At 53.6% G+C, this 14,608-nt stretch overlaps 4 protein-coding genes across 4 annotated transcripts; 2 read left to right on the top strand and 2 right to left on the bottom strand.

Moving 5' to 3' along the window:
- Positions 1-200: 200 nt before the first annotated feature.
- On the bottom strand, positions 201-3,516 carry B0H65DRAFT_49641 (uncharacterized protein). Its single transcript, XM_062827799.1, has 3 exons — positions 3,244-3,516; positions 885-3,169; positions 201-800 (listed from the first exon to the last, which is right to left on the bottom strand). The coding sequence occupies exons 1-3, from the start codon at positions 3,382-3,384 to the stop codon at positions 440-442; spliced, it is 2,787 nt and encodes a 928-aa protein (XP_062686874.1). The 5' UTR covers positions 3,385-3,516; the 3' UTR covers positions 201-439.
- Positions 3,517-4,019: 503 nt separating this feature from the next.
- On the top strand, positions 4,020-7,196 carry B0H65DRAFT_452200 (P-loop containing nucleoside triphosphate hydrolase protein). Its single transcript, XM_062826089.1, has 2 exons — positions 4,020-6,474; positions 6,531-7,196. The coding sequence occupies exons 1-2, from the start codon at positions 4,465-4,467 to the stop codon at positions 6,957-6,959; spliced, it is 2,439 nt and encodes an 812-aa protein (XP_062686873.1). The 5' UTR covers positions 4,020-4,464; the 3' UTR covers positions 6,960-7,196.
- Positions 7,197-7,810: 614 nt separating this feature from the next.
- B0H65DRAFT_516429 (zinc finger protein-domain-containing protein) lies at positions 7,811-9,109 on the top strand (the record flags this gene model as incomplete). Its single annotated transcript, XM_062828667.1, has 1 exon — positions 7,811-9,109. One exon carries the CDS (start codon positions 7,811-7,813, stop codon positions 9,107-9,109), a length of 1,299 nt encoding a protein of 432 aa, XP_062686872.1.
- A 1,188-nt stretch (positions 9,110-10,297) lies between these two features.
- Positions 10,298-12,609, bottom strand: B0H65DRAFT_544744 (uncharacterized protein; the record flags this gene model as incomplete). The annotated part of the gene is made up of 4 exons (XM_062829320.1): positions 10,298-11,527; positions 11,687-11,959; positions 12,023-12,221; positions 12,284-12,609. 4 exons carry the CDS (start codon positions 12,607-12,609, stop codon positions 10,298-10,300), a joined length of 2,028 nt encoding a protein of 675 aa, XP_062686871.1.
- Positions 12,610-14,608: the final 1,999 nt, after the last annotated feature.

The raw sequence follows: 14,608 nt of genomic DNA, 5'->3' as shown, positions 1-14,608 counted from the left end.
GTAATGTATATACAACACCAAACCCGTGGCGAGGCAGAAGAGGTTGACGAGGTTGTTGATGAGGCCGCTGAGGTTAGAGAGACCGATGAAGGTCGTTCTGCAGAAGCTGACAAGGCTACGCAGGTGAAGGAAGGGAAAAGCGGAGGAGGGAAGAGTAGCCCAAGGCAGTCAGTGATGGGTAGCAATGTTTTCAATGTGTGATGTATATACAACAAACACCACACCCGTATGGACAAGTTCGTGATAATGATGTACGTTTCTCATATCTCATGTCTAAAACGAAAAAAAAAAGAAAGACAACTACGCCGTCCCAACGACCCAGAACCAAAAATGAAAACAGTGCAGTGACAGCCAGCTACAGACAGGCGACAACAACAAACAACGTATGAAATACGACACCCCCCTTTTTCATCATATCATCCACTCTATCAAGTTCTCTTCAGAACCCGTCTCTCCAAATATGGGTATCACCAAGACTAGCAGCACTCGAAGATGCGTTACTCTTCGGCGTTTCAGCCGGAGTCCGGGGCGTTCTTTCTCCTCCCCTACCAAGGCCGGTGTACATATCCGCGCCTAATAGGTCTGCATAACCACCAGTGTCGCGATTCTGCGAACTACCGCGTGAGGTCTCGACGCGGAGTCCGTTAGCGTTGCGAGAGGGACGACGAGAGCCGGAGTAGAAGTCACCACCGCCCCCGGGGTTGGACTCTTCGTCTGTGTAGCGGTCTTCTAAGCCAGAAAGGCCGGAGGAGGGGGAGGGAAGTGGTGGGGCGTCTTTGAAGACCCAGGGTTGTTCGAGACTATTTGTAAGGGTTAGTACTGAATTCCCAGTGGTGGAGGGAAAGGGGGGAAAAAGTGACAGGGAAAGGAGGAAAACAACTTACGGCTTAACAAGATTCGGATTAACAAACTTCGCCCCCTTCTCCTTATCTTCATCCACGGTACTCCCCCTCCTAATGCGTTCCCTCGTCTCCTCCCCTTCGCCATCGAGATCCTCATCCAGAATCGCGTTCCCGCCCCGGTCCTCGCCGCGCTTGATACTCCGCAGTGCAATGAACTTGGTCAGCGGCTCAAAGTGGCGACGGAACCAGTACCCGTACCAGACCGTGATGATCAGCAACGGGGAGATGAGCAGAGCGACGGTGAACGCCTTGCGAAGCGCGAGGTAGCCCGACATGGTCAGCTGGAAGACTAGCAGGCCGAGCATGATGCGGTAGCAGATCATGTTCCAGGCGGCGCCGGTGGCGTGCAGCGGCTGCTCCATGGCGTACAGGAGCTGGTACTTGTAGGTGTAGTAGCCGAGGGTGAAGTAGGCGACGCCGAGGCCGACGACCTTGTAGCCCTGCGGCAGGGTGCTGTAGACGAGGCAAAGGATGAAGACGAGCAAGGCCGTGGGGAGGTAGAAGCCGTAGTAGAACATGGGCGGGCTATCGATCTGGGCGAAGTCGCGCGGGGTCTTGGCGCCCATACGGTTGATGGGGTAGAGCGAGACGCTGCCGAACTGGAGCAGGCGGAAGGGAAACAGGCCGATGCCTTGGAGCATGATGAAGTTGGTGTAGAAGACACCGAGGTTTTCGATCTTGCCAGCCAGGGCGTAGGCGATGTACGTGGTGTCTTTCAGGCTTTCGCGCAGAACATCGATGATAGAGGTGACGGCGCCGAAGACTGTGAAGATGAGGAAAATGTTGAAGAAGGTGAAGAAGAAGTTCTTGCTGATGACGGAGAGGGCGGCGTCGCCGCGCGAGAGCATGCCCTGTTGGTACGAGAGGTAGTCGTAGAAGTACGGAACCGCAACGTTGAGCAAAGACACGACGGCCGTGGGGAGACCGGTCTGGACAAGCACTCTGGCAAGGTCGTATTGCTTGAGCCACTTTGCGAAGCCAGGGAGGTAATGCTCGATGGTGCAAATGCTCAAGAAGGATGCCAAGAAGGCAACTGGGACAAGCCATACGACGGAGAGGAACGAGACGAAGAGCGTCACTGCAACGGATCGCACACGTCTGGTTAAACGCGATGCGTAGGTGTTCCTCCAATCGATATCGGACGGTGCAGGGGCGGGTTTTGTTAGCAACTGGCCAGGATGAGGGTCAATGAGCGCCTGAATCGCCATTTGACAGGCTGCAATAGAGTCCATTGTCACGAAAGCAAGGTCGGTCGGCTCATAGTCCTTTTTCCTAGCGGCGCGAATCTTGTCATCCAAGACACGGAGCTTCTCGGTGTAGTAGTCAATAGCGTCGGTCTTGCGGCTCTGCAAGCGGAGAAAGCCGTACCAAAACCTAGTTTGAGGTCGCGGTCTTTCGCTCGAGATAAGATCGGAAGTGCCGTTGCCGAGAAGACGGCCGCTCTCGCCTGCTTCCTCATCCCCAAGGTCTGGAATGAGGCGACTGTTCTCAAGATCCCCATTGGTAGCCGTGTTTGGAGGGGGACCCCTAGCTACTTGCACCGGTTTCTGGGCCAAGTAAGCAGTCCATGTCTCCTCTAGCTTGGCGAGGATAGACTGCCGCTTGTCCATCAAATCGTCTAGCTCTTTCCACTTCCGGCAGAGAGTGACATTTTCGACCTTGCCAATTTCCAATCTCTCTACCAGATTCTTAATATCTTCCTCTGTGCGCAGATCCTTTGGAATCCCAGCCAAGCGGAAGGTCCGGTCAGTGATGGTGGATTGTGTTCCGAGGTAATCCTGGCGCACACGGAGAACCTTGAAGGTCTCGCGATTCATAAAGAATAGCGTAAGGCCGGTGAAGAAGTAAGTGAATACAAGGTAGGACCACAGGTAGGCCTTGCTCTTTTTGAAACTGTCATCAGGCTGCTCGGGGTCGTCATCATAAAGGGTGGTGTGGCCGTATGGGGAGGTATACTGGCGAAACAGTTCGGTGGTCGGGACCTCTGACGTGTTGAGTTCATCGGGGAAAGCCCGGTTGATGGGTTCAAGAACGGCCAGGGCGAAGAAGAAGACGATGACGAACAGCTTCATGGCCATCTTGAAGAAGTTGAGGAAGACATAGGCGTCAAGGCCGGCCGAGGCGAGGACCTGCTGCTCGGTGACGCGATATAGGGCGGGCATCCATCCGAAGAAGGTGTCTGGCAGTTGAGGGAGAGCGATCGAGGGATCGGCCATGGACGCCCTCTTTCGTGAAGCGTAGAGTGACTTCCATCGTGGTCGGAGGGCCTGGATATTGGGGACATGTAGGTTAGCAGATGATGCTATGACACCTTGATGGGCGCGCGCATAAAGGTACTTACACAGAAAGCCAGAAAGGCCGAGATGCCTAGAGAGAGCGAGATGATGAACTGGTACCAGGTATCCTTGTTTCCCGGGCCAACGTAGTCATCGCCATTGCACTTCTCGTGGTCGGCATCTCCAGCCTCGAGTATCCAGTTCATGGCGATCGCTGTGCTGTGGCCGGCCACAGGCGGGAGCGTGCGCTAGATCGGATATCGGATTCAGCCTCCGGGTTCGTGGTTCGAGGCTTCGCGTGAACAGGCGGGTTAGGTTAGGTGTATGAACGAGGGCGACATTGGGATATGGTCGCTCTAGTACAGCCGCATCGTATTCGAGGAAGGAAGAGGAGGAGGAGAAGCGAGCGGCGGAAAGATGTTCTTGTCAGGCCGAGGCGCAAAGATGTGGATGGGTCGGCGTGAGGTGTGATGGGAATTTTGGTGGTGCAGTGGTGCATCAGAGTGTCAGAGTGGTGCCCGCAGTGGTGCCAGGTGGAGGTGTGTTGTCCTGCGCTAACTTTCCACGATGATAGCGCCGCCGTGTTCTGCAGAAGGCAGCATCAACTGGAGACGACAAGGCCGGAAGGCGTGACAGTCGAGTGGTCGACACCGCTGCGAACTGGGGTTCGACTGGAGGCTGGGCGCCGTCATGCGGGGTGACGTTGCTTCCTTGATCCACCGTTGGGCATTGGGCACACGGGATCAGCCACATGTGGCAGCCTTGCAGGGCTCTTGCACAGCCACACCTACATCAGTGCCGGCAGGAAGTGGCAGCTATCAACCAACACCTCCGACCGTTTTGCTATATCCGCCCCAAGATATTTCAACCATGCTTTCTTTGTCACCATGGGATTGCAAAAGGGTTCCCCTCGAGTCGTCAATTACTCGGGAAAGCTGTATCGGACAGTCATGAAATCTCCTTGGCTTTCCCATATCGCGGTTGCACTGGCTACGCTTTCTGCGTGATACCTCATAATCATGTCTTTTGGCAAGTGTCACTCAGGGCATTTTTAGATTGCACTCTCAATTTGTCAATCACGCGTTGATGCTTTAGAAAGCAAAAGTCGCGGGTGAGACATTTCGTGTGCTATTTCCCGTCAAGGCGAAGATCCCGTCTTTTTTTTGACTATTGTCATCATATGGCATATTGTGTTTCTTCTACTACCTTCATAATCACCAACCAAAACCACTACATCCATTTTGTTCTAGCTTCTCCAACTTCGTCACCAGGTCCCCTAGGTGGTCATGTCGTCCCTTGATTCGACCCTCGATGCCCGCGAACTGGCTGGTGAACAGGGACAGCTGCTTGATCTGCTCGAGAAACTTCAATACGCCCAACTCGAAAATGTCAAGCTGCCTCAGATTGTGGTCGTCGGCGACCAGTCGGCCGGCAAAAGCTCTGTCCTCGAAGCTCTCACTGGAATTCCGTTCCCTCGCGAAGCTGGCGCGTGTACGAGATTTGCTACAGAAATCAGATTGCGCAGATCTGCCGAGTCCAACATCATCGTCTCCATCATTCCCGACAGAAACCGCCCCTCCAGTGAGCAAGAACAACTACTAGAGTTTGGCCGCCTGGTCAGCAGCAGCTCGCCATTCGATCTCACAGTGATGGCAGCCGCAGAACTCATTGCTCCAAAGGATAGTGCAGGACGCTTTGCCGCAAGGGACATCTTGGTGGTGGAGAAGAAAGGACCGGACATGCCACTGTTGACTCTTGTGGATTTGCCTGGCTTGGTACGGAATCCCAACAAGGACCAGTCTCTTGAGGACATCCGCATCATCGAAGCGCTTTCCGATCGTTACATGCGGAGTCCCCGTACCATCATCCTTGCCGTCGTTGGTGGTAACTCTGACTACGTCCAGGCTCCGGTCCTGACCAAGGCTCGAGATTTCGACCCTAACGGTGCCCGGACAATTGGTGTCCTCACCAAGCCTGACCTTACCGACTCCATTGGTCTTGAGGACAAGTTCATCGAGCTCGTCAAGAACAATGACCGACGTAACCATTTTCGCTTGGGCTGGTACGTCCTGTTGAACCCCGGCCCACGAAGTGAGGGCGAACCCTGGCCTTCTGCGGAGCAGCGGCGGTCGACTGAACGAGACTTCTTCTCCAAGGGCAAATGGAGCTCGCTTCCGGCATCTATGTGCGGAGCCAGCGCTCTGAAGCAAAGACTAAGTCTCCAGCTTCAGCAGCACATTGGGAGGCATGTCAACGCGTTACGCAGGCAAATTCAGAAGGCCTTGGATGATTGTGATGAGGAACTCAGGTCGCTTGGCACCGCCAAAAACACCCCCGAAGACATGCGCCTAGAGCTCATCGAGCTGTTCTATGCTTCCAATGAGCTAGTTGTCCCAGCAGCTCACGGCTTCTACAAAAACCCACCCAAGAAGAATTTCTTTCGTGTGACTGCAGATCCAAAGGGAACGCCGGCGCAAAATCTCCGGGCACGTGCCGCGGAGGAAAATGATCGGTTTTCAGCCAGAATCCGAGCTGACGGCCGCAAGTTCAAGCTTTCTGCTTCAAGTGGTCCCTCTGCCGCCGATGGACAATCAGCATCGAGCTACTCCAAGTCTGAATATGCCCGTCTAGAGGTCAGCAGACTTCTCCATCAGATTCGAGGGTCCGAATTCCCCATGGATTCCACACCCAGAGCGGTTTACATGTTATTCCAAAGCCACTCGGAGCCTTGGCCTAGACTAGCACAGGAGCACAAGGACAATGTTGGAGCGGTCTGCAACGATTTTCTCCGCGAGGTCATCAATCATATCTGGCCCCAGCGCATGCGAGAGCCTTTGCGCCGTCACTTCTTGGACTCTCATATGAAGGTACTGATGGATGAAGCAGACCGAGAACTGAAACACCTAATGCAAGACCTCAACCTTGAGGTTCAGCCTTACGACCCTGAATATCAAGATCGCCTGGTGGCCTGGAAGAAGCAAGCCGCGGAGACTGGAACAACCTACACAGAAGCCGAGGAGATCTTGGAGAAGATGCTAATCTTCTACGAGCTGTCTGCCAAAACATTCATTCGGAACGTCATCACCCAAGTAGTTGAGCGCCATCTTCTCCAAGGCATGTATGGCATCTTCAACCCCGCTGAAGTCATGGCGATGACCAATGAGGTGGTTGAGTCCATTGCTGCCGAGAATCAGGAAACACGGGACCGACGACAAGCGTTGACAGCACAGCGCAAGGCTATTGAAGAGGCCAAAGATGTGTGCACCAGTTTGGCGATGCGCAAGGAACTCAGAGAGGTAGGCATTACCCGCCCTCTTTGAGATACAACGCAGCTAACTGGCGATCGTGGTAGCAGTCGGACCAATACGGAGATCTCATCGATGCTACATCTGACGAAGACGAACCCCTAACGGCTACGAATCACGCCGCTGAGTCTTCCAACACACCCCGACGAAGACCACTACCCACGAGTATCCCTAACATGGTCGTGGATGCGCGTGGAAATCCAATTACGGAGGCCACGATCCGCGGCCCGCCACAACTGCCTATGTCTGTACCTCCGGTACCACCGCGACAGCTCCAGATCGCGGAAAGCACTTTAGGAACGTCAGATGGGTCATACAGTAGTCGGGGGAGGTCACAAGGAAACCAGCAGACTGAGAAAGATAAGAACGGAATCAGCCCTCCCAGTACGTCTTCGGTTGTGAGCGGGCTTCCTCCTTCTCTCCCGGAACCTCCCATGAAGAGGCACACTTCTTCGTTCCGGAGTATCTTCAAGTGATAATTGCCTGCCGGTCTCCGGCTTTGCACGATTCCCAATTCTTAGTTGAGTTAGTATCATTAGTAAACCCTGTTATCTTCCATTTTTATTCGTGAGTTTGGGTTATAGAACACAGGCTGGACAGCTGCTGGAGTTTGAGAAGCTTGTACTCCTAGTACCCTTTTGTTTATGTGCAGCAGCACTAATGTTCGGCAAATCAGGCCCGTTATTTCAACCTTAGCACTGCTTTCCACTCACTTCATCAAAATCATTTCTCTTGTTGGTTAGGCAAGCACATGCCGTGACCGCGAGCTGCAACCCACTCTTTCAAGATTTTACCAACTGAACCGTCTCAACTGTGATTTCCCAGGTCTCGTGCTATGATTGGGCAGCTTCCGGAAGGAAGTACTCTAATTGGTCAATTGCGTGTAAGTGGGTGGGCCCAGGCCGCACTTCACCTTCGCCCGCTGCTTTTGTAGCGTGCAAACCTACCCTTATCTCGGTCCCTTCACTCACACCTCCCACTTGAATTCGAAACCGCATTCACCTTTCCATATAGAATGAAGTGTTGTTTCCATGGGCTCTCTCTGGCCCAGCGTTGGCAGTGACTTTTGGTCTTCTAGGAAGTTCTGGGAAGGCTCAGTGGCTCATGCATAGCAGGTACATGACGGACCGGACATCAGGACTTGCATGCCGGCAGCTACGCCTTTCGAATTCTCGAGCATGCGTCCGACATAAAATTCCACGTCTCCTACTTGTAATCTATTGTATTTTTCTCTCCCCAGAACTTCTCTAGCAAATTATTCGAGACGTTTGCACGATTTACCAACACATTGCCGCTTACTACTCGTACCCCTTTCTACTGCGACAAGATGCCTCGTCAATTTCGACACAACCTCTCTTCCTCCTCCTCAAAGCCCTACCCCCCGGCTGAGTTAGAAGCACTTCTAAAAGAGTCCGAATTGCCCGGCCCTCCCACTCCCCTCCCAACCAAAAGCTCCCACGAGGAATCCGTCCTCGACAAAAATCTCCGCCTGGCCCTCTCCCTCCACTCCACCTCGCCTTCCTCCTCCTCCGCCGAGGAAGAAAACCATACCCCGGCCGACGACGCCCCATACCTCAAAATTGGTGCCGGCGCCTGCGGCGCCATCTTCGCACAAGCCGGGGGATCGGCCATCGTCAAGCTGGCCAAAGACCCCAACAACCCCGAGCTGTGGAACGACTTCCGCCAACACGTTAAAATAACCAAAAGCTTCGAGGCCCTCTTCTCCGACGACCCCCCCATCCAAATCCCCAAACCCCTGGGCTACGTCCCCCCAACCAAGACCTCCTTCTTCTCCGCCACCCCCGCCCTTGTCCAAGCCGCCGAGCCCATCATCAGCTCCCTCCCCACCCGCGCCCTCGTCGCCGAGCGCATCCTTCCCCTCCCCCGCAGCACCCGCCATCTTCTCATCGAGAAGTACTGCGCTCCCCGGGGCAAGCAGAAGGCCCTGGCCGACCCAGCCAACAGTGACTGCCTGGTGCGGGTCTACCTTGGCTCCACGAATGGCAAGAGCGGCGGCATGTTCTTCTCCCTTCGGAACCTCAAGCTGCACCTCAACCAGCTCACGGAGCTGGACCTCGACATCGAGGAACTCGCCTCCAGAATGGGCATTGCCCTTGCCGCCATGCATTGGGGGGCCAGGACCGACGCCCGGGACGTCGAATTTGTGTTGGGCGCCAGTTCGACCGAGCAGGTCCCCCAGGAACTGCAGGATGACCTCGATAACATCGAGGCAGACGCCGCGGAGCCACAGTACGTCGGCCCGGCCACCTACCACGGCCTCGACGACTTCTTTTGCCGGCAAACAGAGATGTGGGTCCTCGATTTCAACCAAGTGAGGGATATCACCCTCGATGATGCCGGGGTTGCTTTGGCCGTGGAAGCGGTTAAGCTCAATGACCCGTACTTTCCCAAGCCGCTCAAGGAGTCCGAGGCGGAGGAGAAGGCCTGGAAGGCTTTCGTGTTTAGCTACCGGAAAAACTCGCAGACCATCCTGGAACAGGCCCTAAAGGAAAATAAGGGCTTGGGCGACATGTACGAGATTCTGGCTTTGCCGAGGAAGTTTGTTTTGGGCATCGTCGAGCTGGAACGCGAGCGGATGGCCCGCCGTGAAGGCGCCAACGCATAAATTGGAGGGGCCATTTGTTAACACCGAGGCATGACTTTTGTTTGCGGAGGCCTGGTTTTTGTTTGCAGAGGCAGACATTTGATTTTTAGAGGCATGGATTTTCATTGTAGAGGCGTGATGGACAGCACATTAGGCGCTGAGAAGATATTTTTCTAGACAAATCTCATACACACGGAAATTGAGAGACAGACCCTGGAATATAAGATCCTGGCTTTGGCCACGTACCTTTTCAAGGCATTATTGAACTAGAGAATGAGCAGATGTCAAGGCGTGAAGAGAATGTGTAGTTGTGTGAAGAGCTTTATAGACGTCGAAAACTCTTTCTCAAGAGTTATTGAGGCGTCATCTTCATTAACTAGGGCGTTCCCAGTAATACATGTGGCCTGATTGGCATCTCTCGATGCATTAGATTCCATTTGACGTCCCTTTTGAATTTATCGATACGCACAAAAACTCTCGTGGTACGCATTTTCTAAACGTGGTTAGTTCTTTTGGACAGTCCCATGAGCGTCTCACTTCCTTTATATGACGTTCTTATGGACTCGTAGAGCTTTCTAGACGTCGTTAATCCCTTCTCACAACGCACTGAGGTGTTTTCGGAGCTTTCTCTTGGGTTTTCAAATCTCTTTGGGACGTCTGTACTCATTTCATCCGGTTTCCTACCTCCTATCACCACCTTAGCCGGGCAATAACAGACTATTCAGATTCATAGCAAATACGATCATGATACTCACAAAGTTACATTATATTACATGGACACTATCGTACTTAGACTAGGTATCATTTTGTCCTCGGGACGAAACAACCCTATCAGCCTCAACCCACCCTATCATTGGTATATCCCTCTCACCGTTATTCCGCCATTTTCATCCCGCACATCAATTAGCACCGAGAAATTGTCAGACCCGTCATTGCCAGTAGCCACAAGTAAAAGGCTAAGCCAGAACGCCGGCAACAGGAAGCAGAGCCGAGGAAAGCAAAGCCAACACACGCCCCAACGACACAACATGAAGCCAGACCAGACCAATTTGAGAGAGAAAAAGCCGCTTTGGATATCCCATCATTATACGACGCTAACCATGAGACCGAGACCCAAACCAATACACACAGGGAAAGAAAAAAAAAAAAAAAAAAAAAGAAAAAGATAAAAAGACAAGAAGAAAAAAAGAAAATAGGCTGGAAGCACAATCATAACGAGCCACCCCTAATGACTCGCACGGTGCCCAACCGATTGGGATCCATCGGCCCCTTCTTGCCGCTCTTCTTCTTACTACAATGGCTCCTCGTCTCGTTGAAATCATCCTTCATCGCATGCGGAGGAGCATGAGGAACACCATGATGTGCATACCCGTACGAGCCTCCATTCCCGTTTCTCCACGCTTTATACCCTCCTGCATTCAAATTCCCATTCTTCTTCCCAGCGCCCACGCCATCGACTCCCGCCACCACACCACCGGGTTGAATAGGTGGTGGCAACCCATCACTCCCCAACCTCACCCCCCTCTGGCCCCCCATCACATTCTGCACTCCTCCAAATCCCTCCACCGCCGTCCCCGCCCCCGGTCTTTTCTGTCTTCCTCTCCTCCCCTCCCACCACCTCCCCAACCAACTCCCTTTCCACAACCCCTCCACTTCTTCTTTCAAAACGACCCACGTCGTCGCCGCAAAAATGACCGCGTTCCACACCCCCTGCAAGGGAAGTACCACGGCACTCGCCAGATTAAGCGGGTAACTGGTATTTTTTGGGTAAAGCAACGAGTGCACCCGGTTGATGCTGGAGGGCGTCCAGGTGACCAGGATGGAAATGGCAAAGACGAAGGAGGTGCGCAGGTAGGCGAGCTTGATGGGGTCGAGGCGGTGGAGCTTGGCCCAGAATTTGCGGAAGGGACGCCGGATGGAGGAGAGGAGGTTGTGGTGGTGGAAGCGGGTTTGGTTGTGGTGGTGGGAGTTGGAGCAAGAGGGGGTGTGCACGTGCGTGGTGGTGTTGGAGGTGCGGTTGTAGGAGGAGTAGGTGTGGCCGTAGCCGGGACCACTGTGGTTGTAGGTGCGGTTTTGGGAGGTGGTGTAGGTGGTTTTCTTGAGGCTGGATTTGGGACAACCCCCGTTGGTGGTGGTCCCGTCGGTTGCGTGGTGGACGTGGACGTGGCGGAAGGGAGGGGAGCCGGAGCCGGAGCCGGCGTAGACGGCGGTTGGAGGGACGATGTGGTCTTCGCTGGAAGAGGAAGACGAGGAGCAGTTGGAGGCCCAAGGGTGGATGCTGTTGTTTCGGCCCGGGGGGTGGGCGGCAAGGGGGACCTCGGTGATGGACGGGGTCGGCGAGGTCGGGCAGGTCATCGGTTGGATGTCGGTGTTGTCGGAGATGTTGATTTCGACTTGGGTGGTGACGGTGCCGTAGGCTCCTGGATGGTTGGTGAGATCCTGTGTGCGTGCGGCAAGGAAAGTGTCAGCAAGGGGTAGACATAGATCTCGCATGCTTGGGAAGTGATACGACAGTAGTGACGTAGCGTGGTGTTACATGGGAAGGAGGATGAGGAAAGCAAAGTGGAAGAAGACCAATGCTGGTAAAGCGCGACTGACCATGGGAATAACAGTAGGGCATGGCGAATTCTGGCCAGCGCTGATTCCATAACTGTGCTTCTCGCCTAGTTCTATGTGTTCCCTATGATCAGATCTAGAGCAGTTCTTCCCTTGGTTACTGAATGTCAAATTCCGTAGCTGGTTTCGCTGGTGGAACACCTGATAGCCCACGGCAAAGTATACCAGTCCAGAGAGAAAGATGCACGACCAGATAGGTAGATAGTAGGTGTAAATCCGGAGAGGATTCCATGTGTCGGCTATCCAGCACCACAACTGTGAGGATAGTCAGCATCTCATGACCAAACTGCCTCCACAAGGGTACCTAGGGATCTATACCGTGGCATTTCCATAGTATCGAGTGGTGGCAGGACTGTGAGCGAGGAGGACGATTGCCGGAATCGAAGGAAGTCCATAGCACACCAGGCAATACAACCAGAGGTAGTCGCGAAAAGCGTTGGGGTTTAGGGCGAAGAAGAAAACCAGAAAGACGTTTACTGCCATGGCAAGTGACCACCACGGGTCTGATTGCATGAACCTGGGGAGAAGTGTGTTAACGCGTTGTCCATCTCAGATGATTCTCACCATAACCTCACTTACATCTCAAGAAGGAACGCCTGAGTGTGGCAGAGCGCCGAGTTCTCGCCGGCCACGATACCCGCATAGCCGATAATGCACGCCGTGCTAGCCCCGACATTGGCGATAGACGCAAAGAGGATGAAGGTGTTGGGTACTGTCCGTACTCGCTTGAAGAGGCCATAGGCCATGAATATCAGGAACACCCCAAGCAGGCTCAGAGAGGCGCCAATCCTCTCGACATCCTCGATGGTGTTCCGCTGTGTCTGTGTGAGATTCATGTAGCCTTGACTGTATTCCACAGGCGGTTGTTCGACCTGAGCCTGGGTGGAGCCGGTGAACTCGGCCATGGTGAAGGAGGGGAGGCGAAAATATCTTAAGTGTATTTAGGAACAGGGATAGATTAATTGGCCAAGCCCTGTCTTTGGCTTCAGACCTGTGTTTGGGCTGAGAGACGGCGTAGCAATCTGACAAGCCAGGCTCAGGATCCCGATTTGGAATGTGTTGGACCGCACGTGGCTTGGTTCTGAAAGCAAGACTGCTGCAAGTGCAGAAAGCGGCAGAGCGAGCAGGAATGCCCAAGAAGATCCCGCGGGGTTGGAGACTGTGTGGTGGTAGATGGGCGTCGTGTGTGGGCGTGAGTCTCTTGCGGCTGTACTGTGGTAGAAGCAGGCTGGCTTCATCGAACCAGTAGGATCCGGAACGAGCCCACCCACCCAACGGTCACTCCCCGCGTCCAGAAACGAAAAAGCAAAGAATTGGAAGGATTGGAAGCGTGCCCGGCCTATCTCCACACGCCAATGACGATCCACTGCCGGCGCGGTTTGAGAGGCCGATCGGTCGGGAAGCCGGCCACGGAAACGTTAGTGAAATCAGGGTGAGGTGAGTATCAGATGCAAGCCGTCTATTGTGAAGATGTTTGCTCTCGTACAATTCGCATCAAGTATTGAGCCTCCTGACGGCGCCTCTATTTCCAGGACAACGGATAGTCGGCAGATTTGGTGCCCCTTGATGGGATTAGGCAAGTGAGTCGTGTGATCAACGGTGTGAATTGGCTGTGGGTTGACAGTGGACAAGAAGAGAAGGGAAGGTGTCGAGAACAGAAACCTTGGATGATGGTTTGTCTGGGGAAGATGCGGGATGAAAGACAGCTGAACGGCAGCCACAAAACACGCGCTTAGTCGATTGCACGAATGGACTGGACCTCCCCTGACGAAACTCGATAGCAACAGGCCTTGGGTCTCGAATTGGTGTGAGATGGCGGTCTTGGTTTTTGGCAGCAATTCGACGCGGTACTTGAAATTTGCCAAACCTCCAACAGATGGGACTTTGCTCCTTATAATCCCATTCCAATTACTTTCGCCACCGATGCGCAAATAAATGGAGGAAAAATGCTCAACAAACTGCGGAAATCCAGCTGTATAGCATGTATCAGTTTAGTTGCGCTTCCGTGCTCCGGGAGTGCTGTTGGGTGCTGAACAGGTGTTGATGTTTGGCCGAGCATTGTATAAGTGGTAAGCATGTTCGGACTACGCGGTACTCCTCCCAGCATCTGGCGAGGCACGAATCCGTCTCTCTTGTCCCTAACACGAGGGAAGTAGCATGGGCCTTGCGGAGAGCAACCAGTGTCCTGCAGGAGATTTAGTGTTGTATGATGCAAGCCACCGGTCCAGTCGGAAAGCAAACTTGCCTTCCGTCTTTGTGTGAAGGTCGGGTGCGAAGCAAATGCGTTCTGGGGCTCCAACTGTCTGATACGCATCCCATGAAGAGGCGGACTATCTACCATCACTTTGTTAGCAACCAGAAGTCACCCTAGCCAGCACGTTTTAGAGTTGAAGGGCATACCTCAAAATGGCAGTTGGATACCAACACGACTATTGTCCAACGCCAACAAGAGACATCAGATATCGTCTGGCAAGCTGTCGTGTTGTGCACGGGGGAAACACTCGATAACCGAGACGGGCTCACGATCCGGTTTCTCCATGTCGTTCTCCTTTCCTGGCCCTGAGCTGGTCTGCTGTGTCCCAGTCCGTCTGGCCAGGGAGACGCTGGAACTCGGACCAGATTACTTGTGCGACCTTGCTGTGAGTATGCGCCTGGTTCATTGGTCGAAGCGGAACTCGTCGAGGTTCACAGCATATGGAACCCATCAGCTGCGATATGCTTCCCAGACGAGACGGTTCTGGTGCTCCGGTCTCTGTCTATGATGAATCTGAGCCAATGTGAGCGCACCTGGTGCTCCCAGTGTTGGAATAAAACATGATACGGACGATGATGCGAATGAAGACAATGCTGGTCGGCGGTCTTTGTTAAGAAAAACGAAACGTCATCCTGCCAGAGATGCAGGTT

This window comes from Neurospora tetraspora (assembly GCF_033439725.1).
Source record: "Neurospora tetraspora strain CBS 560.94 chromosome Unknown B0H65scaffold_1, whole genome shotgun sequence".
NCBI classification, from domain to species: domain Eukaryota; kingdom Fungi; phylum Ascomycota; class Sordariomycetes; order Sordariales; family Sordariaceae; genus Neurospora; species Neurospora tetraspora.
The sequence above is the reverse complement of the archived record's forward strand: the minus strand, read 5'-3'. Positions and strand labels throughout refer to the sequence as shown.

Bases quoted from the DNA above. Each gene is read 5' to 3' on its own strand.
- B0H65DRAFT_49641 (XM_062827799.1), bottom strand. From the start codon at position 3,384: ATGAACTGGATACTCGAGGCTGGAGATGCCGACCACGAGAAGTGCAAT. The intron at 3,170-3,243 runs GTAAGTACCTTT...CCCAATATCCAG, and splicing joins CGGCCTTTCTGGCTTTCTGT to GCCCTCCGACCACGATGGAA. The intron at 801-884 runs GTAAGTTGTTTT...CCTTACAAATAG, and splicing joins AATCCGAATCTTGTTAAGCC to TCTCGAACAACCCTGGGTCT.
- B0H65DRAFT_452200 (XM_062826089.1), top strand. From the start codon at position 4,465: ATGTCGTCCCTTGATTCGACCCTCGATGCCCGCGAACTGGCTGGTGAA. The intron at 6,475-6,530 runs GTAGGCATTACC...CGATCGTGGTAG, and splicing joins TGCGCAAGGAACTCAGAGAG to CAGTCGGACCAATACGGAGA.